Raw genomic sequence first — 25327 nt, 5'->3', positions numbered from 1 at the left:
ATACCCGGTAGCAATTCGAAACATGACTGTATCCTGTTGGGGATCAGTCATATTATTTGTTAATGCTATAATTTCCACTGTTGTGATCCTGTGGTACATTTGAGTTCACTTCTTACGATTGCATGCTATTTTATTTATGTATTATTTTAATTAATATTTTACCTTTCTGCAGCTAAGTGCCCAAGGATGGGGCTAGTTTGGATTTCCAAAATAACCAAGGAAAGAAAGAAAGAAAGTCTCCCATCAAAGCACATTTCAGATCATTGCAAACACCACATACACTACAATATTTCAGAGATAAAAGCTGGGAAGACCTAACTGGCCATACGACATCAGAATGAACAAGATATAACACCTATTTTGAACAATCTTCATTGGCTGCCTATTCGCTTCCAGGCTCAATACAAGGTGTTGGTGTTGACCTATAAAGCCCTAAATGGCTTGGGCCCAGGGTACTTAGAGGACCGCCTCTCCCCATACAATCTGCCCCGCACACTCAGGTCAACTGGGATGAAATTATTGGAGGTCCCAAAAACGCGATATGCGGGGACCACACAGAGGGCTTTTTCTGTTGCTGCCCCTAAATCTTGGAATAATCTCCCTATCGAGCTCCGCTCCACTGCATCCCTAGTTCTCTTTAAGAAGAATCTGAAAACATATCTTTTCCTGCAAGCCTTTCCACCCTAAATGATCTTTTTATTCTTTACCCTTTACCATCGACCCCGGAATCTGTACTTTGACTTCCCAACTGCCTGCCCCTTGTATTTGACTTTGTTGTTTAACTCTGTTTTTAACTTTGTATTGTTATATTTTTCTTGTGTATGTATGCCGCCTTGATCAGGTTACTGGAAAGACAGGTTACAAATAAAACCTATTATTATTATAAGATGGAAAATGGTATTACTGAGGAAGAACACACTAGCAAGAACAGGCTGCAGCAGTTTTCTTTTGCCTGAGCTACAGGGAAAGACAAGATTCCATCTAGTCCTCTCCAGTCTTCTCCCCCACCCCATGTTAAATGAGTGCACACTACTTTTGCACTTTGAATTCACTTTGCTGTATTTGAAGTAATCTGAGGGCAGAAAGCGGGAGGAGAGGAAGGAAACTAAGACCGTTTTAAATGAGATGAAAAGGTGGCTTGGTATAGGATTAATCAGGACTATTTCTGCCAAATCAGGACAGTTCGACAGTATGACATCAGTCTACTCAACCAATGCTGACTGACATCTGTTCAAATCTATCAAGTGCAAGTTAAGGGCTGCCCTGTATCTCTCTTTGGTCCAAAACACTTCAGAAATAATCCTGTTCAAGGCTGCTTTAACTGCCTTGGCTCAATGCTAGGGGATTCTGGGAACTTTGGTTTTGTGAGACATTTAGCCTTCTCTGTCAGAGAGCTCTGGTGCCACAAGAAACTACCATTCCCAGGATTTCCTAGCACTGAGCCAGAGCAGTTAAAGCAGTCTCAAACTGGATTATTTCTGCAATGTGTTTTGGGCCCACCTCTTTCTGTTGAGGAAGAGAGCAATACCTTTTGCTTGGTGTCTTAACAGCTGGAAACATCAGTCACTAGAACAGTGGTGTCAAACATATGGCATGCGTGCCAGAGGTGGCACTCAAAGCCCTCTCTGCAGGCACACACACCATCATCCCAACACAGAGATCACTAGAGTTTGTCACTAGAAATCCAGAGGGACACGGCACTTGGTTTTGGGTTGCAGTTTGGGCACTTGGTCTCTAAAAGGCTCTCCATCACTGCACTAGAAGCTCTCAGAACTGGCTTTAAAACAACAGTACCAACAGACTGTAATTATGACTTACATTTGGGAGGCCTACTTGTTAAATGTGGAACACCTTATTTACACACAATCTCTTGCAGCATTCTCCTGCAAGGAAAGTGTATGGATTAAATTTGTTTAGTATGCACCTTGGCAGACCCCTTGATTCAATTTTGTAGGGAATGCTCCAAAGGAGAATGTGGTCTCTAGTTCTGATAGGAGTAGCAGGAAGCGGGGCAGAAATAACTTCTCAGTACTTTGCTTGCAGGAGCCAGCCGGTTTCCTTAGATTCAGCAAAACAGAATTTCCTTCCCACAAAGCATAAAACCAGGCAACGGCTCCCTGTGGACTCTGACTTGTGCCACTGGTGATGGTGCTGGCTGGCACAGTGGGATGCATGTGCAGACAGCTGCCTGGCATCACTGCAGAGTGTGGAGGTAATGGGGGCTGGAAGCAGCATGGAGTTTTCTAGCTGATGTAGACCCTGGAGTAAAATTTCACTGTACATTTTGGGATTCCTGATAAAAAATATGCACGGATTTTCAAAGAAAGACAAAAGTATTTTTGACAATACTTATAAAACCTCAGGAAAGTTCTGTGTTGACAGCAGTGGTTAAAATACTTTAAAATACCATTTTAAAGGATCAGAAATTTGGATGGGGGCTGTCAATGCAGCTCTTCCTTCAATTCCAAGGTTACTGAACTAATGGAAGTGGCATTGGGCTCATTCCCACTTACAATTAAACCAGTATGTGATTTGTTTCACTCCAGGTTGGTGAATCGATTCCAGAGGTGTTGTTCCCACTATGAAAGCTGATCTTTTCATTATTCAGGTGTATTTTTTTTTGTATGATTGTCGTTTCCACTAGGTTATGCCACTTCAAAATGCACATCAATTATCTACACGTCATTAGTGACGCAAGCGGCAACACATTCAAGAAAACATGGAGGGGGGCCAGGGGATGATGGAAGCCATGCTTCTTAGTCCTGCTCCAAATGTAAATGCCATGCTTCTAGGGATTCCTCCTGGAAGGGGACACAATTGAGGGAGTTGGGCTTGTTGCTAGAGAAAGAGGCTAAATGCCACACTTTTTAGCCCTGCTCCAAGTGGAGGACCTTTTGGGATTCCTCCAGGATGGAAGGCTGAAATGTAGGACCTGTCCTGGGAAGGGAGGAGGATGTGACTGAGGGAGTTGGGCTTCCTGCCAGAGAAAGAGGCTGAGGCTGGCGCTATTGCTTGGCCCAGGAACTCTCCTCCTCACCCCTGTTTCCTGCAGGGGTTACCTTCCACTTTGGTGATGGTGAGGTCGGGGCCCTTGCAGGCACTGAGAGGGGCAACTTTAGCAACTAGAGCCTTTCTTAGGAACTATATATATATATATATATTTTAAAAATTGACAGAATATGCACTCCATTGCTTTTGCAATTACCTGTCTTGCTGAGCTCCATTCAGTCCGTTCACCTGGCTTGCCGCCCAAGTAATTGCAAGTGGCTGAAAATACAATGGATCGCATATTCGGTGTGTGTATGTGTGTGTGTGTGTGTGTATTTTATATCTATGGTATATATGGTAAACACCCCTCTGCTGACCCCCTCTGTCATTAGTCCCTCCCGTCCAGTACGATTCGATTCAGATCCCGCATTCCCACTTATAGAACACACTTCAGAATTTATTCTTTTCAAAAGAGCCACCAAAAAACTAATGTCAGGAAAGCCATTTGTGTGTGCGTGTGTGTGTATTTGCCATGCTTCATTGCAGTTGAAACCGAGCACAGTAGGATCAGAACCAGTTTCAACCGGTTTCAAGTGGGAACGATGGACATATAACCCTATCAGCAATTCACTTTAAATTATAGTGGGATCAAGGCCATTGATTGCAGATTACATTCAGAACCCATATAATCACCCTTTTAATTAGCCTCATTCCATGTTATATTTGCTTATTTTAATTTTAACTTTCTCAGAGCTGTAATTTTGCCCCGTTTTACCAATTAGAGCAGCTGTATTCTAATTACATTATCCACAAAAAAAGAAAAACCTCATTAGTGTCTCCTAATTGGCAATGTTTCTAAAAACCTTTTGCTGATTTTAATATTTTCTAAAGTCTTCCTACCAAAGTATAATTTAATCATCCAAAACAGCTTGGCAGTGGCATTTACATAAAAGATGTGTCTATTTTCTCTAAAGAAAAAAAAAATCATCTCTTTTCACAGTAAGAAAATTATCTTGGGCTAAAAGAAGCTAAACTCTAGCAAAGGTTAACTTCCTTTCTGAAAGCTTAACTTGGTAGAGCTTGCATGCAGGGCATTGGGCACTCTGGATGTTTTGGATCACAACTCCCACAGTCCTTTACCAATTGTGATGTCAGGATGCTTATGGGAGCTGTAGTCCAAATCATATGGAAGTCCAAAGAGTTCCTGTTCCTGCACTAGTTATTGTTGCTATGTGCCTCCAGGTCATTTTCAACTTCTGGCAACCTTATCACATGGTTTTCTTGGCAAGATATGTTCAGAGGGGGTTGGTCTTTGCCTTCCTCTGAGGCTGAAGGAGAGTGATTTGCCCAAGATCACCAGTGTGTTTCCATAGCTGAGTGGGAATTCAGGACTCCAGGGTCAAAGCCTGATGCTCAAACCACTTTACCACACCAGTCTGGATTAGATTAATCTATTAATCACTATTTTTATGTCAAATAATTCATTCATTATTATTAAAAATTAATAATGGACTACTACTCATTGGAAAGTATCTTCAAAGTGTATTTTTCCTGGTTAGAGCAGTGCCCTTCAGTTCATGCAGTAGATCAATTCTGGCCTTCCAAAAGGTTTTGGATTCCAGCTGCCATGATCTCTCACCACTGGGCATGCTATGTAGACCATAAACACCTGGAGGGCTACAGTCTCCCAAGTTGAGTTTGAGTATACTTATACTAGAGTGGAGATTGATTGTGAATCAGTTTGTCCTGGCTCTCATCCCCCAGCAATCTTGTGAATTGTAGTATGATGACTGTGATGAGAATGCTTCTAGAGGTAACAATTCCTAAGGTTTCCTAGGAAGAAGGAATGACTGTTAAACCATATGTAGTGTGTCCAGAAGAAGGCGACCAAAATGATGAAAAGTCTGGAAACCATGCCTTATAAGGAGAGACTTAGGGGGCTGGGTAGGTTTAGTCTGGAGAAGAGACAATTAAGAGGTGATATGATAACCCTGTTTAAGTATTTGAAGGGGTGTCAAATGGGGCAAGCTTGCTTTCTGCTGCTCCAGAGACTAGAACATGGAACAATGGATGTAAGCCCCAGGAAAAGAGATTCCACTTAATCATTAAGAGGAACTTCCTGACAGTAAGATTTGTTTGACAGTGGAACACACTCCTTCAGAGTATGGTGGAGTCTCCTTCTTTGGAGATTTTTAAAGAGATGCTGCATGGCCATCTGATGGGGATCCTTTGATTGTGAGCTGCTGCATGGCAGGGGGTTAGACTGAATGACCCTTGTGGTCTCTTCCAACTATGATTATGTAGCATAGGACTTAGGATACTTTAACACGGGACAGTTACAGCATTTTGATTCCATGGTAACTACCATGGCATCCAATAGAATTGCTAGTAGAGGGAAGGGCATTTGTACAGTGGCCCCTTGTTATACGCTGGGGTTTAGTTCCAAGATCCCCCGTGGATAGCAAAATCCTTTGATGCTCAAGTCCCATTAAATATAATGACATATAATGGTGTCCCTTATAAAAAATGGAAAATCAATGTTTGATATTTGAAATTTACATGGTTGAAAGTTACATGGATATTTGAAATTTATACTTTTTTTGAACATTTTCAAACCGTGGATGCTTGAATACGTGTATAAAATAATCTGTGTATAAGAAGGGTGGACTGTAATTCTCATCCAGAGAACTCTGTTGGCATCTCACCAAAGTACCAATCCCAGGAATCCACAGGAAATAGCCATGGTAGTTAATAACTGTATAGACACCTTAGTTTAGAACTTGTCTCCTCCATTATGTTTGTTACTTTATTTAAATCTCCTGCCAACTCCAAGTTTAAAACAGGTTAAGAACGGTAATATAGTTTGGTCTGAAGCTCAGAGCCTGAAAAAGAGGAAGAATGTGAAAACTAAAACATGGGTCATAGTAACACATTGGAAACAAGTTTGTTGCCTCCCAGATGATGAGGAAGAAACTGGCTGTGACAGATTACCAGAGTGGAGAGCTGGATGGAGTGACAGCAAAAGAAAATAGAAGGGAGGAAACTAGTAGCAAAATTTTCCAAACCAAGCAGAACATATGATGCCATCTCTCTTGGTTTTGGCCCTGTGGTCTTAGGACAGTGGTTCCCAACCTGTAGGTCGAGACCCCTTTGGGGGTCGGACAACCCTTTCACAGGGGTCACCTAAGACCATCGGAAAACACATATGTGCATGTAGCAATGAAAATAATTGTATGGTTGGGGGTGAGCATAACATGAGGAACTGTATTAAAGGGTCCCGATATTAGGAAGGTTGAGAACCACTGTCTTAGGAGGAAGATAAAATCTTAGAACATCAAGTCAGATCTTGAAATATGACATCCATGGGCACCATCATTTCTACTGGCACAAAATATGAGCTAACCTTGGACTGCACACCTACAACAATTATAACCTACCAACCTGAAAACAGCCAAGTATTATAGCACTGGGCTTAGTGCCAACATGCTACCTGGGCTTATTAGACCTTTTCCAGGGCTTAGCTTTGGCTGACATAAGCATGAAGTTTTGCATCTTCTGTATTATTCATACCTCACTGGAGTACTTTCTACTTGTTATTTGCCATCAAGTAAGCTTCAACCTATGGTGACCCTATGAAGGAGAGACCTCCAAGAGCCCTGAGCCAAGGTGTTGCAAATTCAGAGCCACGGCTTCCTTGATTGAGTCAATACACCTGTTTGGTGGTCTTGATATTCAATGATTTACCTTTACACTTGAGGAGCTCATCTACTTCTTTCATGGTTATTCCCTGAATTCTTTACTATTGCCTTCATTTTGATTAATGACTGAGCCAACACATAGAAAATTCTTACTTTTGGTGTCTTATTTACCTTGAAGTTATGTAAATAGTTTGATCATTATTTTTGTTTTCTTAATAAACAACTGCAGCCTTGCTTTGTACTTCTTTCCTTATCTTTCCTCAGTAGTCACTCTAATGCTTTGCTTTTACTAGTAATATGGTGCTGGAGAGCCAGCATGGTATAATGATGTGAGAGTTGGAATATGACTCTGGGGACCAGAGTTCAAATTGCCACTCAGGCATGGAAACCTACTGGGTGACCTTGGGCAACTCACATGTTCTCAGAGCTTGTTAGAGGAAGGCAAAGACAAACCCCCTCTGAAGAACTCGGAAACACTTTGAAGGCCCACAACAACAATATGGTGGGATCCCACTAGACAGAAATATTTGTTGCATGCAAAAAACAACAATAACAGGATGCTAAATTAATGCTCAGATCAAAGTCTTAAGCCAGATAAACTGTCCCTTGAGTTAAGGAATTGGTTGTTCGATAAATATTTGAGCTCCATACACACAACCATACATGGTTTGCACAATACAAGAAACGTTAAATCACATAGATCTGCTTATTGTCTCACTACTATGTTTCCCAACATGAAAATGAAATCCCCTGGATGCTTTCTATAAGACCCTTCTTTTACATATCCCATGCTAATTCATTATTCACCCTGAACCCCCTATGGCTCCTTCCTTTGTTGCTAGGTTAGAAGTCACTTCTTGATGCTCTTTTCCCCCCTTCATGGACATATCAGTGATATGTGAGGATAAACTGGAGGTTTAAATTGGATGTTTGAGGATGGGAAAGAAACAGGATGTGAAATATTTAAAATATTCATGTTATTTTATTGTTCCTTTGTTTTCTAACAAATAATTGTTCCTCAACAAAATGTCATATGATCCGCTGATGCACAAGTGTCAATAATAAACTATAAACACTAAGCTGTCCCTAATTTTTACTTCCTTATTCTACCTTCAAAATATGCTTAATCTGTGCAGTTAATGTGGCTTTCATAGCAAAGAACAGCATCCTTCTCTTTATGAAGACAGACAGAGGAGGGAGAAAATATCTTCTTAAGGCAGAGAAAAACATTGCTTGAGGAAATGAGTCATATGAATGTAGAGGTGCTTAAGTGAAAGGCCTGGAATCGCATGGTTCTGGTCAGCATACCACTGAAAAGAAAGAGAAACATTAAGAAATTTTAATTCTACAGCTGATGACTAGGTTCCAAAGTATCAATGCATGTTATTCTGTGAGGGGAGGGAGACTGACTTGTATATATTAAATTGCAGTCCTACATCTACCCCCAGTACTGTAAAAAAAAAACATTTTTTAAAAGAGTTTTTAGAACAGTTTGTAAAATGGTGTTTGGGAGCTAAAAGTTTGCTATTCAAAGAACAATAAAAAGTTTTTTTAGTCCCTCAGTGAATGTGATAAAACATTAGGTTTTCTGTCTTGCATTGTAACTCAGTGGTTGTGGGAGGAGAGGGGGAGAGGAAAGAAGTAGGGAGGAAACCAATCACAGTGATGGGACAGAAAAGCTTGATATACAGCAGCCAGAATTTAGAAATAACTACCGTAGTTACAAATAGCTAATTACATATAATTAATTTTCTTTTGCAATAATCAACCATAGCTGTAACATGACAAAGCATAATTTAAGTCTTGCTGTGGTGTAACTGCAACCGCCTTAGTTACTTTTATAGTTATTGGAAGCACAGCTTTACTACTTAGGACTTTATCACACCCGTTTTTTTCAGCGTTAAGGGTACGGGAAGAGGACGCTCGTGTGTGCGCACAACCGGCCAGAAACGGATTTTACTGCACGTCAAAGCGTCTCCCAAAAGGCCCCGTTCTGTTTTGTTGCGCCAAGCCGTCCTCCTTCAGTGCTGACAGGCGCCATTTTGCTCGATCGGAAGAATTCTGACCAGAACATTTCACACACTTCAGCACTGAAGGAGGATGGCTTGGAGCAACGGAACAGAACGGGGCCTTTTGGGGGACGCTTTGACATGCGGTAAAATCCGTTTCTGGCTGGTCGTGCATGCACACGAGCGTCCTCTTCCCATACCTTTAACGCTAAAAAAAATGGGTGCGATAAAGTTCTTAGTGTCTTCTAGCATTCTGACTTCTTAAACAAGGTAACAAAAATGTGACAGTTTAATCACTTCTCAGAAATTGACAATAAAGAGATACTTTTAAAACATGTTAAACTGTAATCCTTAGAATTAAAGTAATTTCCCAATTATATCGATAGCATATGCCATGGAAGCAACCATCAGGCAGCATCCCTGCTCCCCAATGCCCCTTCTCATTCCACATGCTGGAAGAGTGGCCAGATTTGGGGTGGGGGGGGGCACCAGAATGTGGGGACATTCTGCCATCTGGAAATGGGGGGCACAACACATGCACCCCACCAGGCACATGGGTCTAGGTTCCCATCTATGAGATAACTTAAGGAGGCACTCAGCTTTGCGGGATCAATTAAGTGTCCTATGCTTCACCCCAGAATGAAGGTCCAATGAGGAATGAATGGTCCAATGAAGAATGGAGCTTCCAGAAAGTACTGCCAGCCAACACACTGAATCACTGAATGTCCAGAGCAGGCAGATGCTGTTCATGTTCTGTAGGAATACTTGGTAGGGACTGTGGCATGTGTTTATTTTACTTATAAAGTTATTGTGTTTATATTCTGCCTTTTCACCAAAAATAATTTTTAAAAGGTACAACTAAAACATTAATTTACAAAAGTTAAAGAAATTTAACATCAACATTAGTTAAAACATCATTACAACAGCTAATCCTTGTGAAGATGTCCTAGAACTTTTTCATGGGGCATATTAGTGATGCCAGGAGAACACATATTTCTGGTGAAAATCTCCCTCAAAGATTGTATTAATTTTCAGTCAGCTTATGGAGGAGTGGGATGTGAATGTCTAGTTCTACAAGATGACCAACTTTATATATTTACTTTTAAAAACTGCCCTCTCCTTACTGGCTGCATCCAGTGGGATCCAAGAGTTTGTAGTTTAGAGTCACTAAACTACAGAGGTTCTCTGGCTGAGAATTCAGAGGCTCTCTGGCTAACAACCCTCCAAATTTCAAATCTCATGATTCCATAGGATGTTGCCATGGCAGCTGTGTAATCATGGGATCATAAATGTGTAGTTTGAAAAGCCCCCACTATAGTAGCACAAATATCAATTTGTGATAAAGTAAGCTGGAAGAAACAGCAATAGTGGGGCTGTGGGACACACATAATGGGAACAAGAAAATAAAGTGAGGGGAAGGAACTGACATTAATACATAATTTTCCACAGTTCTTACTCTGTAGTGCTCAAGATTGTCTGATTCTGGGCTGGGAAGGAAATTAGGGCTATGTAGGGCTGGGCATTCACACGTGCCCAGCCCCAATATTGGCACCTGTGTGCCATCTTGCCGCACCTCCATCCACACGGGGCATGCAATGATGATGTACACGCATTGCAGCACCAAAACAGCACCTCACAGATGTCATGATTGTGCACAAGTGTGCCAATGGCGAGCCGCACACAGCCTAAAAAGAATCTGCTGGGAGTGGATTCTTTTTAGGCCTCCCAGAGGCCATGCCATTTGGTTGGTGCGGTCTGGGGTAAAAAGGGGTGGCATCTTGCTGGAAGTAGCAATTCCTCCTCTACCTTTGGAAAAGCAGTGCTCTATGTCTGTTACAAACAAAATTATAATGAAGAAAAACATTCTGGTGAGTGATTTTGGAATCAAACCCACTTAGTATTTTTCCTAAGCTGTGTTAGACAAGTGCCTTCTTCTTGCTGAGCTCTAAATCCCTTATAAGCCCAAGTGTAGCATCATCGTATTGTTATTAGGACTATAAATTAATACTTAAATAGCTTGAAAGTATCTACCATGGCCTGGAAATCCACTTGTGCATTGACTAAGGCTTTGGAGATCTGTGCTGAGTTCTGAAAATGCACATTATCTGAAACAATATAAAAGGAAGAAAAGATGTGGAATTAGGAAGATGAAAATGGCTGATTAAAATGAAAAAAGAACTCAACCCACACAACTGACAAATATCAGAAAGCACACAAATGTGGTGCATTAGATTCATGTCATGTCTTATCAAACTACACCACAGACATGATCAACAATGAGTCAGCACTGCTTGATGTGCTGGATGGAAAATGGAAATGCGTCTAAAAGTACTGACCCATACAGAAAAATGCTTAATGTTTCTTAAAACAAAGTGATTCTCTTTCAGGAGATGAGTACTGGCTTTTCATAAACCTCACCATCTGCTGTTCCATGGATGAGAAGGTAATCCACATTATGGAAGTTCTCAGCCCTTGCCATCACTGTTGAATTCTGCAAAGTGGGAGAAACAATGAACTATTCAATGGTTGCCAAACGCAAAAGGATGGATGCTTTTCTTCATTGTTAGCTGCCCTGTACTACTGTGTGGCCAATAAGACAATAAGTAAGCAGTTCTTATGTGTAATATCAAAAAACAATTCTTAAATCATAGAATTTGCTGATCTTGTCAAGGATTTCCTGCAAATGTTTGCTGCAGACATCCTGAAGGAAAGGTTAAGGGGACTGGAATGGCAAGAGAAAGTTAATGATTTATCCAAAATCTGCCTCCCATGGACCAAAAGGCACCTTCTGACCACAGGAGGTTTCTGATTAAGTGGAGGAAGCTCACTAGTGGAAAACAGAGGGGACTTGTCATCAATTTCCCACTCACCTGTGAACCCCACAACAGCCCCAGGCTTACAGGAACATTGAGGGATCTGTGAGTGAAGAAAAAGGCAGTGATGACTGCCTTTTCTCCATTCCTCCTCTCCACTAGCAGGAGCATTCTGAGCTGGGGAGGCTCATTTTACTGCCACATGTAAGAGAGGGAAAGGGAACAAGGTGAGCAGGCACTTCGTATGTATGATGAGCATGTCCTGGTATACTCACACCTGCTCACAAGGAGTCAAAGGGGTGTTTCGAAACTGCTATCACTGGCTGTTGATCATCTATCCATTCTCCAACCAACATGTCAGAAGAGAAATTTGAACCTAACCTTATTATTTATTTGTTTATTTATTTATTATTGCATTTATATCCCACCTTTCTCCCAAAAAGGGATCCAAGGTAGCTTACAATAATTTTAAAGATTCAACTACAACATTAATCTACAAAGTCAAAAAGGAATTAAACATCAACATTATTTTAAAAACATGATTAAAACAGCTAAACCTTGTACTGAAGATGTGGTAGGTTTCTTTTTGTGTCTTTTTTTGGTGGCACACTTTAGTTATGCCAGGAGAACATATATTTGCAGGGAAAATCTTCCTCAAAGATTGTATTAATTTGCAGTCAGTGTGTTATGGTGAAGAGGGAAGTGGATTTCTATTCATACAAGATGATCAGCTTTATATATTATTTTTATGAACCTCTGAACAACATGCAAGCTACTCTCTCCCTTAATAGCTCTATAAGTCTATTTGAACCGCCATAGCTGCATGCTGTAGAAGCCTGGGATTTGTAATTTAGAGGTGCTAAAGTACAGAGGTTCTCTGGCTGACAATTCTAAATGGCCCTCTCCAAATTTCAAATGCCAGGATTCCATAGGCTATTGCCATGGCAGTTAAAGTGTAATTATTACACTGTAAATGTGTAGTTTGAAAATCCCCCTCTATAGCACTGGCAAAAAAGCATTCTCTTCTCCCATCTACTTCTTCCAAACTAGGGACCCTATCGCATGGGGTTAAAACAGCAGCATACCTTTCCTGAATTCAGTGCTAATTTGGGAGGCAGTTGGGTCCTATCAGACAGTTGGGTCCTATCACCACCAAATCGCCACCCAGGTCCATCCCGGATGCAGCTCTGTTTGTCAAAGCCACTTCCACAGCCATTTTTAAAAGTAAGAAGCTTCCATGTGAAAAAAACACTTCTAAAAATGGCCATAGGAGTGGTTTAGATGACTCGGGCTCCATCCAGGATGAACCCAGGCAGCAATTCGGCAGCGAAACTGATTTGGTATAAAGTCAGTTGGAAAAAACAGCAGTGGTGGGACAGAGGGAGTGCAGCACACACATAATAGAGACAAGAAAAGGAAGTGTGGTATGGCGGAGACTGATATTAAATAGGTAATTTTCCACAGCACTTACTTTGTAGTGGTCAAGATTGTCTGATTCCGTTGGAAGACCCATAAATCTTTCTGTGTAGATGGATGCTATAATACACAACATAAAGAAAATTCTGTAATTTACAGTCAGTGCTGTGACACCATATATATAAAAACATGCATGAACAGGAAATATGTCTATGCATGTATGTCTGTTCTTCACAGGGCGTTCAGGACAATGTTCATGTAGCTGGCTCGCATTTTTTTATAATCTTGATAATAAATGTTAAATGTTTGTCCAGTACATCATGCTGTGACTTGTGAGGTACCAGGCAGATGGCACCAGACATAGAAATATATGGTAGCCCAAGTAGCTGACACTATTTTTACACAGACTGAGGTGCTTGCCACAGGCAGCAAATTGTGGGCATTTTGAAAAGGTAGCAGATAGTTACTTATTTAATTTGTCATGAAACAACTTTACTTGGTGTGTGTGTGCCCACCTGTGTATATACAACATTTGCTGTGCTGCACAACCAGGCAGCAAAATCTCTTGCAACAGCTTTGCCACTGCAAATGTTGGGAGATGGGGGGTACCTCCTTTTGTAGCATCCTGATAATGCATTGCTTAACTTTGGCAGCAACATGTCTTCCTGTATTTAGAGAACGTATGTATTTAGTTTTTCTTCTGGGAATACTTGAGTCAGAATATGGGGGTGCAGGGTGGAATTATCATTAGTAGGGAACCAGTCCCAGGAGGCCCTGGTGAAGTTCCATCATAAATGTTAAATTGGCAGTATCTTAAGCCATGCATGTCCACCGAAATAAACTCTTTTTAGCTTGTAAAATGCCACAGATGATCACGTAATTCATTTGCGCATATATATTTTTTGAAAAAGGAAGGAAAATCTATTAACCACTTCTTTCATTTAATACAGATGTTCTCTCCTATTCCTAAACCCAGAAGAAAACTGTGAATATGAATTTCCAAATGATCTAGTTCTTGGATGTTTTACTGATAAATGCAGTGTCTTTCTTGCTACAGAAGAGCTAAAATGTAAACATATTTGCTGTGGCCCAAAGAAGTGTAAAAAGTGTATGGAAATGGCTTTCTTTTTACTTCATTTATACATTTATATCCTGCCTTTCCTCCAATAAACTCAAGGCAGCATACTAGTGCTGTCAGATTTTCAAAACAGCAATATGAGACTCAAAATTCATGATATACAATGTTGATAACCAGGATGTAGCCATTAACAAGTTTGTGTTCTACTAAAATACCAAATGAAAGTATTGATTTTGGTTGGACTAGTTATGTAGTTCTCTGCAAAATTAACCTATTGTCCACATTAATAAATTACATGTCTTTCTGTCTTTATGAAGGACCCTAATCTTCCCATATACAAAATTTTTAGCATCTCTGTAATACAAAGAACATCTGTATTAAAAGGGGAAAACTTCCCAACCATCAAACAGAAAACATAAGAAGGAACATCTGCCAGCTGTATAAGGAACAAGTCTTCAAATAAGTGACATCCATTGTAGTAAAGGATGCTTGGCAGCCCTACAGCACCCATTGTTTTCTACCTTCCCAGTTTATCCTCATGACAACCTGGTGAGGTAGGTAATGCTGAAAGCGAGTGACTGTCCCAATATTACTCATTGAGTTTCACGGTTCAGTGGGGACTAGCACCTGGATCTGCTTTGGATGGACCATCCCAAATATGCTCTTACAGAGACTGAAGAGGATCAAATCCCTTGAATTTAAATTTTGTACTTCATGCTATCCAGTGAATGAAGCATTAATTCAACCTATTTCTTTCTTTCCCTTCTATTATTCTCTATCTGTGTCTGTGCCTTCAAGTCACCTACCAACTTATGCTAACCTCATGGATTTCATAGGGTGTACACCTGTGTGGTGTAGTGATTTGAGCATTGACTACATTGGGCTATGTTGGACTATGACTCTGGCAATCAGTGTTTGAATCTCTGCTTGGCTAGGGAAACCTACTAGGTGACCTTGGCTGAGTCACACACTCTCAACCCCAGAAAACACCATGATAGGTTTGCCTTAGGGTTGCCATAAATCAGAAACAACTTGAAGACACACACACTACAACAACAACTTCTTAGGTGAGGAATACTCAGAAGTTATTTTGCCAGTTCCTTCCTTTGAAATATAACCTACAGGACCTGGTATTCATTGGCAGTCCATGCAAATACTAACCAGGGCTGACCCTGCTGAGCTTCCAAAATCAGATGGGGTTTATTATTCTACTGTTCTGTGATTTTATAACCAAGGCAGTATTCCTAACACAGCATTGTGAGACCTGTTCTAAACAAATGGTTTGTTTGTTTGTTGCTAACACAGGACTGAGTTGAGGCCCACAAACAAGTAATATTGGCATACTATTTGTAGACTTATTATTTTCATTCTTTATTCTGGTTACAGAACTTGGGTGCATAATTTCAATAATACCCTTAAATGTACTAACTCTCCTGCCTAAAATAGGAGTGAGGAAGGTGTAGCCCCTCAGATTTTATTGGCCTGAAACTCTAAGCCAGCATAGCCAGTGATGGAACACATTTAGCCTGTGTAGGCAGTGACAGCCACACATTTCCCATTCCTGATCTAAATGGATTGTTCAAAAATTTTCCATACATACCTTTCCTTACTGCTGAAGGCCCAAGAGCATCCTGAATAGAATTATGTTTATGTTTGAGTGGCAAGGATGATGATTCTTCTTTTTCCTTATTAACAATAATTTTACTGTGTTTTAAGAATATCTGTCTTGGCAATATAATAACAACACAAATCATTGCCACAACAGCCATGGCAGAGGTAATAGGACTTGATTTAAAAATAAGATGTCTTTTCGAAGAATTTGTTTCTCGGTGAGACTGTGCAGTTTTGCAGGTGTGACCAAGTCCTTCACAGTGACCTAGTTTCTAAAATAATTCACTGTTTATGTCGGGCTTTAAAGGATTGGTGTTTGCCATCATTTTTTTCCATACCATAATACTCCCAGCTGGAGACAGGAGCAACAGCTATTCCACACTGAAACACTCCTGTGCCAGATCCAAGTGCTAGCGAAGCTACGTAGCCACCATAGGACTAGAAAGAAACAAGAGGGAAGTTAATACTCTGCAGGAAAGCATTTGCTCTCTAAGAATCCAAGTAGTAAAATGCTCAAGCCAAAGAAAGCATTTGTTTTGGCAGCCAAGACTTCTCCTGAATCATCCTCTACCAGGCACAGGACCAAATAGAGCTGGCACAGGACCACGCACTTTTCATTTACACAATATCTTTATGGATTTGATTCACAAGTAGGAGTATCCACACTCAAACCTTCTATAGTAGGTGTGGGCAAATGCAAACAAGTCAGGGGCCATTTTTAGTACCTATGCCTGCCCGGTGGGACACAGCAACACCTTTCAGCATGCCCAAAGTGATGTCACTCACAGCCACTATTTTGGCTAATTTTTTGCTGGGTTTTTTGGTCCGTTTGAGGAAATTAGGGTGGGTGGGATGGGGTAAAAGGAACAAACTACTGCCTTTTTATGCAGTTTTGGAAGATTTGACATAGTTTAAGGGCAAAAAAATCACCTCAAAATCAAACTGAAAAATTTAAATGGGGGGGGGGGATTGTGATGGTTTTGAGAGGTTTGAGGGGTCACTTTGGGGTCCCAAAAGCCACAAGATGCCCAGGGATCACACTTTGCTCAGTGGGAGGCATAATTTTACTAAGAGAGAGAGGCTTTGATAAGTTGTTTTATCATCTTCTGTTGTAATACTAGAATCCAGAGCATCCGCTGAATCTACATGCTGGAAGATCCAGAAAATGAAATATTTTTTCCACAATGTGCATATTTAAATAATGGAATTCACTACCAAGGAAGTGGTAGCATGTCCTCCAACTGTCCTGATTTGGCACTTTCCATCAGCTTTTAAAAAGTCCCAGTTTCTCTCTCTTTCTCCCACTTTCCCCCTTCATCTTATTTCAGTTGTTACAAACTGAGTTCAAAGTGCAAAAATAGTTTGCATGAAATTTACTGGGGAGGGGGGGAGGAGAAGAGGCATAGAATCTTACCCCTCCTGTTAGACTTTGTGGGGGGGAGCAACTACTACTACTTTCTTCTATCTGGTTTGTTCTTCCTGATTGATAACTTTTGCCATCCTGACCGCACTGGTATTGCTTGGCCACACATGTCCTGGTTTTCATCTGTGAAATGATGGAAGGTATGTGGTAGAGGCCACCAACTTGGCTAGTTTTATATGAGAATTAGATGAATTATGGAGGGTGAGTCAATATTGACTAGTCATGATGACTATATGAATCCCTCCAGGGAGGTAGAGCAGTGTGCTGGGAAACAAAACGGTAAAGTGCTATTTTGGTCCTTCCTACTTGTGAGCTTCCCTAAGACATCTGGTTGGCAACTGTGTGAGCTGACTTACAATGCTGACTTACATTGGCCTTTGGTCCAAGCCAGCCTGATTTTTATGGGACTGTTAAATCTTCCCCATTTCCCTGTGTGGAGCCAAGTCCAAAGGGAGCACCGGTGGGTTTATTTTCCTTTGGATGGGAGGGAGATGTCTCCATAATGTCTATTTACAAATATACAAGCAGAGCATATGTTAGCAGGTGACCACTTTCTGGAGTGGTGTGGGGGTTGCTCTGAACCCCAATGGGATTTCAGTACTGCTGTGTTTGCTGCTGTCAGCTCAATGCAGCACCCCCACCAAGTTTTCTGCCACCTTTGCAGTTGTCATAAAAATTCAGTGGAAACTTTGGCAGCTTTCTAGGGTGCTATAGGGTATCTATAGTAGTTAGCTTAAGGGATAAGCCAGTGCCTGTGCTAGCTGTGGGCAGTGTCCACCCCACTAAAGGGAATGAGATTTCCTCCTACATAAACACATAAAAGTCAGGTTGGGAATCATGTTACCCCTGAGATGTCAGACTGCAACTCCCAACATTCCTGACTACTGAATAGGGCTTCTAGAACTTGTAGACCCACAGCATCTAGAGGGTAGCAGGATTCCCACCCGGATGTGGGTTAAACAAGTAAACAGCAACAAAGCACTAGCTGCTAAAGGGGCCTATCCCGCTGAAAATATTCTCCCTGGCTTCTCAGCAAGTGCCATCTCAGTAGGAGCCCAGCCAATAAATCACACAGCCACTGACAAGATTCATGTCATATCTAAATAAAGATTTGGATCATGAGCATATAGTGCCTTTGCTCACAGACCTCAAGACATGTAATGGAACAAGCACCAATCATCCCACACAGTTATGTAATTCCTCACTGCTTGATCCCACCCACCCTCCTGAAAGGTTTAGCTGCCTGTCATCAATACTCCTAGGTGGAGCACTAGCTCTCTCCCACTTGCTGCTTGTATGTCTTGTCCTGGTGTAACCTAAATATTAAGGAACTAGTAGATAAAACAGAGGTCACGGCTGGAAGAATGGACATGAGGGAGGCAGAGGAGATGACATCTGAGGAAATCTGGGAAGGAGACAATAGAACATTTCAACAAGAGAAGGCAATGAGCCATGAGAGAGGATTTGAACAAAAAGTGATTACGAACTTCTGGTCTATCACCAGAGATTTGAATTAGGAGCACAGAATCCTACCACATGACAGAGGTCGTTATCACACGGGGGAAACTGGGGGAAATTGGAAGGTCAATGCAGTGTGATCCCAGATGCAATCATGCGGATTCATGTTGTTGTGTGAGAGGTTATCACATGCAATCGAAGTCAATGCTAGGTCAATTTGAACCCAATCCAGGGTCAACCGAGAGATGTGTAAATTCAGGGAAATACAGAATTTACAAATACTATTCCATTTCATTCAATTCAAATTTGGCAGGTTTGGAACGCATGTCTCGGTCACCCTTAGATTGCCTTCGAATCAGACTACAATTCCCAAGTGCCTTTGCTGGCTGCAATTTTTTCCTCACTCCCTCCCTCCCTCTGGGTGTGGGGGACTTTTCTCTCCTCTTGGAGTATTTCTGGAGCTGTTTTGGGAATGAAGCAGCCCTCCCCACAGAGACACACACACAGCCTCCCCCCCCTCCTCCTCTCAGCCCTTTCTGGCTCTCCTCTTCAGCTGGAGGGAAGGGATTGGCTCTCTCTTTCTCTCTGGTGACCCTGTCACAGGGTTTTCCTGGCAGGTTTATTCAGACAGGGTTTGCCATTGCCATTTTCTGAGGCGGCTGAGAGAGTGTGACTTGCACTAGGTCACCCAGTGGGATTCTATCTCTACCTTCTAGAGTCATAGTCCAATGCTCAAACCAAGTACAAGGTTACTTTGGACTGGTTTTGAATTGGTGAATTGCCTAAATAACCAATCAATCAATCAATCAACTTTATTTCAGCTGACAGGCCATTAGCAGCAAAATATATGAAACATATAAAACATTTAAAACATTTAAAACATTAAAATACGTGAACTTGTTAAGATAAGCCCATGAGAAAGATGTTCATGTCGTGCTCATAGAGTAAACATTTATATATAAATTAAAACATTCTCAAATATATTGGATAATACTAAACCTTGGATACAAAATCTAGGTGAGTATTTATTTAGATGCACCAAGAGCAAAATGCAAAACAAAACTGTTCATTTAGATTAACTCATGATCTTACGTGTTTTAACAGCAGAGAAAAGAAACTTAGCCACTGTTTCCGTTTTGCTTTTCTTAGCATCATTCAACAAATATTCCATGTACCAACTGTATGATCTACCCGGGAACTTGCACAGGAGGGGAGAAATTAATCTTGACCTCTCATCTTTATAAAAAATACAAAAAAAATAAAAATAAAACATGTTCTAAGGACTCAACGGATCCTTCACCACAGGGACAAACCCGTTCATGGTAGGGGGTTCCCTTGAAACGACCCTCAAGGAGCGCTGAGGGAATTACATTAAATCTAGCTTTTGCCTAAATAACATGAAATAAAGGGTAAAGAATGAACAAATAACATGAATTGCCTAAATAACGTGAAATAAAGGATAATGAATGAACAAATAACGTGAAACAAGGCAAAAACATGGGAACTGGAGCCAAGCCCGGCTGGAAGTGTAAAAAGATCACAATCCGATTCTGACTTCACTGCACATGTGCAGGGATGCTAATTTGAATTCTAGGCTACGAAGGGTATGTACTCATATGATAACTTCTTTTGCATTTGCATTATTTGGCTTTGGGATGGGAACTGTGTTTTTCTGTGCGTTTGATAACCATCCGCATAATAGTGTTCATTTCCGAATTGGCCCTACTTTCTTTTCTTTCTAAATTGAGAGACATTCCTCCCGTGTGATAATGTCCAGAGTTAACTGGCTTACCTTGTGCCAGGATGTTTTGCTATCCACAACAATTTTGTGCATAACGAGAGTTAATATTGTAATTGTCACTGTCCAAACTTCTTGTATTTAATTTCTCTCTGACCCACTGTCTCCAATGCCACTACTAACCAGTTGTACTTTATATATAGCTGGATAATGCATCGTGCATTTATTTATTTATTTATTTATTTTGTACGCCACCTTTCTCTCAAGAGGAACCCAAGGCAGGTCACAGATAAAACATTTAAAAATCTCAATAAAATTCTAAACAATTAAAATCATCTACAACTATATAAAATCACATAAAAATATACAAAAGTTCCAAAAATCTAATGAAGAGGGTTACAGTCCATTAAAGCTTATGCTATAATAAATGATAGTTAGTCTATCTGCCACAAGATTTTTTATTTTATTTTCTGCTGCAAAGGAACACCACTAGCCATTTAAAAATTAAGAAAGCAAGGAAGCCACAGGTACAAAAGGTGTCTGCAGTCTGAAGATGAGCAGTCACTATAACTGAGTGGAGAAAGATGTAATCTATCAGTTGTTGTTTCTAAATGCAATAAAATGTGCAGGTAACTATATCAAGTGAGTATATGAAGAAAATGATGTAGCAGAAATGAAGAAATGGATGTAGCATGGGCAAAAGGCAAAATGCCAAATCTTGGCAGCCTTCAAAATCATTTTAATTTTCACCCTATAAGTAGTAGGAGGCTGTGAAAAACAGTTCCTCCTTCACTAGGAGGTTTAAGAAACAGAACAGTATAAGTCACGTTAGATCCTGAATCTGAAAAACATAGGCTGTAAACCATAACTATAAAAGAAAGAAGAAACCCTGAAATATGTTTGCTAGCAATGGCCAAATGTTTTTCTGGGTTCTTTTTGGGGCAGAGGGATGCCGGGCAGTTTGGCTGCTGCAGTGTCCCACCAGAGGGACACAAGCCGCTGCCAGCCAGCCCTCTGTCCCAGGCCAGAGAAGGACAAAAAAATCCCTTTTTTGGACAATGGTTCCCAGAATCTTCCAGCCAGCATAACCACTGCCCATGTTGGCTTGATGTCTCTGGTCCAAAAGTAATTGTTCCAAGCTCTGCATAGACATTAAAATGTGAAGACAATTCCTTCCCATTGGCCAGAAATCCAGAAACTCACAAGAAATCAGAATTAAAAAGAAGGGAAAGAGAATAGAAGGTGGATGTGAATAGAAAGGGAATGTCACCCAAATGGCAACCAGAAGACACCAAATTATTTTGTAAGACTGTCTGGGAACAAGAACTGTGTTTTTCATGTACTATTAATGGTACCTGCTCTGTGCTCTTGGGACATAGCAAATTCAGCATATACATACAGAGACCTTTTCCCAGATGCTTAGCCCAATATCCAAATATCTTACACGCAGTGGTGTACTTAATATATTTGACACTTATTGCAGGCCATTTTTAATACACTCCTTCCTCTCTTCAACAGCCTTTTCTGGATCTGGTGGGCTGGGAAACAAAGAGAGGAGACTTGCTTTCTCGTCCAGCCAGCAGAGCTGCCAGATGCAAAAATCAATCCCTTTCCAGCAGTGGGCGCTGGTGGGAGTGGGCTGCTGCTTCTGCCCCACAATCTATCTGGGTCTGGCGGAGAAGTTGGCCATGTGGGAAAGGGAGGAGACTTGCTTTCCAACCCAGCCAGCAGAGCTGGCAGATCCTGAAGTCACCTCTTTCCACCAGTGCACCGCATGACATCTCCTCTGAGGTGTCACCCAGTGGAGTCTGAACCCCTCTGCATGCCATAGTGACATCCCTGCTTAATGGTTAACAATATCCCGATGCATACTCATGTACATAATTATGTCACCTTCAGCCAAATATTTTTCTACCAAAAAATGTGTTAATGCAAGAAATTAGCACATAAGTATTAGACTGATCTCTAATACCAGCCACATGGTACAGGTTCACATTAAAAATCTGCCCATTATTGGGTGTCTGGCCTTAATTGGCATTCACTCTCATAATATTTCAGGCCAAAGCAGAACAGAGTAAAAACAAACTGGGAGTGACAGACTAAAAGAAATTTTCCTGGAGAAACAATACCATCAGTTGAAGAGAAACTGAGAATGAAACCACTCTTGAGAGATAATCAATCAAAGACAAAGTAACATTTACAAACAAACCAAAACTGGGCACAATCAAATTGATTGCTGGCTTACATCCCAGTTAGTCTGCAAGCTCTCTAAGCTACACCACACATATTGTTGAGCTACTGTTCATCCTACGCATGTACTCATAAGATCTTGCTATACTGAAGGTACACACTGAAAATCCAATGAAAAATCACACTGACAGTGGAGGAAGGAGGGTGCTGAATCAATGAAAATGGGGGCTAGCTCCAGAAAAGTGATGTAGTTGTTTGTGTTCATTCTTCAAAATATAATAATGTGTGGACATCTGGAAATCTAATGGTGTAAGAATTTTATTTGAAACTATACATACCCATCCCCATATGGCTATTCTTTTTTCATCAATGAATCCCATGTCTATAAACTTTCTGTTGGAAATAATAAAAAGTCTCATTAGTTCAAAAAACAAAACAAACAGAAATACCCAGAAGTGACAGAAACTGCTTTTTCCATTTTTGCAATTATTTTGTGGTTGCAGTAAGAATGTAATTTTTGATGCAAAAAAGGGGTGGCTTCAATTAATCCTTTTGCAGCTAGTTAAAGATGACTAAGGCCCAGTACAAACTGGCCCACAAGGGCGGCCTGGAGGCAATCTGTTTACCTACACAGCAACACCACAGCAGCCAAACTGCCTGGCGTCCCTCCGCCCAAAAAGATCCTGGAAAAACCGGGTTCTTTTTAGGATGGCGCGCAAACATCACGAGTGCACCATTGGCACACTCATGATGTAAGAGACACGCAGCGACATCTATATGCTGTGCATCACTTACCTCAAGATGGTGGTCCCTGTGTGGCTGGGAGGTCGCCATTAGGCTGCTGCTGTGCCGTGCTAGAGTTCTGGAGCATGCGGTTGCCGCACACTCCAGAACCCTAGTATTGGCGGCAACACGCCACTTTTGGCCCATCTGTCCCGGGCCTAAAACTACTTTTTGAGACTGGAAAAGCAAAGCACAATGGAACACTGAACCACTGTATTGATTATGTGTACAGCTTGAAGCAAGACAAGCTTCCTCTGATGGCTATAAGGGAGAATTGAAAACTTCACTCTTTGTTTTTAAATTAAAGATAATTCCTTGTTTAAATCTAAGTACAAACAAGCTAGAATCAAACCATGGTTTATGATCTTAGCTTATTCATTATGCCTAGTTTCAACTAACCAGCATTTCATGAATTTTGCTATAACCAGGAATTCTGTGAAGAGGTGTTTCTTTCATGAAAGAGGAGGGGAAGGAAGGAGGATACGTTCACTTGAATCTTATATTTGGTCTATAAAATTAAAAGATCAGCTGTATTCTTAATGTAACTCCAGCTGTTTTATTATGGGATTAGATAATATTAAACAGAGATGGGCAAATAGCTAGGAGATTAGTAGAACACTCAGGTCTGCTAATCAGAAATTAGACCAATGACTTCCTGATTATCAATAAAACACAGACACAGATGCAGATGCAGACAGAGACAGTTGCACACACACAAAGCCAGATACACTTGTTCCTCCATATTCGCCTGGGTTAGGGACAGAAGACCCCCGTGAATATGGGAAAACCGCAAATAACAAAACCACCATGTTTTTACCTGAGAGGACACCTCTATAGGAATGTCTAGGTCCTCCAGGGTAACTCTGTGGTCAACGTCCGCCAGATACTGACCATAGAACTGCACTGGAGGAGCTATAAATGCCTAGTGGAGTATTCTCTCTAGGAATCTCTAGGTCTTTCAGTGCAACTTTTAGTTAAAGTTGACCCTAGAGTTGCACTGGAAGAGGACCTAGATATTCCTAGAGAGAACATATTAATCAAATCCGTGAATAATCAAATCCGCAAATATCAAAGCCGCAAATATGGAGGGATGAGTGTATATTTTTTCTACTATTTTTGGGGACACTGTAGTAAGTAGAGTATCTTTTTGTAAAGGCCATTCTAGGTGGGAATAATGAAGTTGCAATCCAACACATCTGGAGGGCAACAGGTGAAAAAGGCTAGTCTAGCAATAGCAGGCTTTGTGAGTACTTGAAATCATAGCTGGTTTATGCGAGCTGTGGGCAAATCATTTCTTGCTATTGTGCACTTTCAAACTGTTTCCAATTTAAGGTGACCCTATCACAGGGTTTTCTTGGCAGAATTTGTTCAGTGAGGGTTTGTCTTTGACTTCTTCTGAAGCTAAGAGAGTTTTTCTGGCTCAGGGTCACCCATGGTTGAATGGGGATTTGAACCCTTGTCTCCAGAGCGGTAGTCCAAATTCAAATCAGTAAACGATGCTGGCTCTCTGGCAAACCAACAGCAGAAGTGTCAGAGCAGTTAGGATCCAGCTCTGAGCTACTTGGAAGTGAAAGTAAGATATAAGTGCGAAAAACAAATGGAAGCCCAAAGAATGGGAAGAGCTTGTAGAGGAGAAATGGTAGGTAGCTTGACAGTAATTAATATTATTGGGATTTAGTAATGAGTCAGGACACTGTATCCTACATCTAAAAGGAATACTCCTATGAGGGAAAGAAAATAGGCATGACAGGAACTTGCCTTGGCTCAACTTCTTAAAACCAACAAAATAGTTGAATGAAAAAGATTCACTCTTCTTTGCTGCTAGTTCAGCAGCAGATAAGAAGCTATATATATAAGAAGCTATATATATATATATATATATATATATATATATATATATGAAGGAGAGAAAATGTCAAAGCCTGTTTTCCATGCCCCTGTCAGTGGATCATTTTTGCTGTGGTACATTATTGTAACATAAGAAAAATTCCAAAAGCTAAAGATGGTAATTTTGACACCAGGATCCTTATTGGCAATATATTCATTTTGATGAGAAGCCCACACATAAGTTACTGTAGTGCCCACTGGTTGGGGAATTCTGGGAACTGTAGTCCAAAAACTT

At 40.9% G+C, this 25327-nt stretch overlaps 1 protein-coding gene across 1 annotated transcript in view; it reads right to left on the bottom strand.

Moving 5' to 3' along the window:
• Positions 1-7672: 7672 nt before the first annotated feature.
• Positions 7673-25327, bottom strand: part of FAP (fibroblast activation protein alpha) — a 98038-nt gene continuing 80383 nt past the window's right edge. The window contains exons 23-28 of the mRNA XM_089523308.1: positions 22761-22815; positions 15952-16051; positions 12980-13044; positions 11114-11186; positions 10727-10800; positions 7673-7996 (exon numbers count right to left, since the gene is read on the bottom strand). Coding sequence (XP_089379434.1) covers positions 7898-7996; positions 10727-10800; positions 11114-11186; positions 12980-13044; positions 15952-16051; positions 22761-22815 — 466 coding nt within the window. The 3' untranslated portion in view covers positions 7673-7897. The remainder of the gene's footprint in view (positions 7997-10726; positions 10801-11113; positions 11187-12979; positions 13045-15951; positions 16052-22760; positions 22816-25327) is intronic.

Source organism: Sceloporus occidentalis, unplaced genomic scaffold (assembly GCF_023333645.1).
Source record: "Sceloporus occidentalis isolate IW3139 unplaced genomic scaffold, rSceOcc1.0.p SCAF_4, whole genome shotgun sequence".
Classification (NCBI taxonomy): domain Eukaryota; kingdom Metazoa; phylum Chordata; class Lepidosauria; order Squamata; family Phrynosomatidae; genus Sceloporus; species Sceloporus occidentalis.
This window is presented reverse-complemented; position numbering and strand designations above follow the sequence as displayed.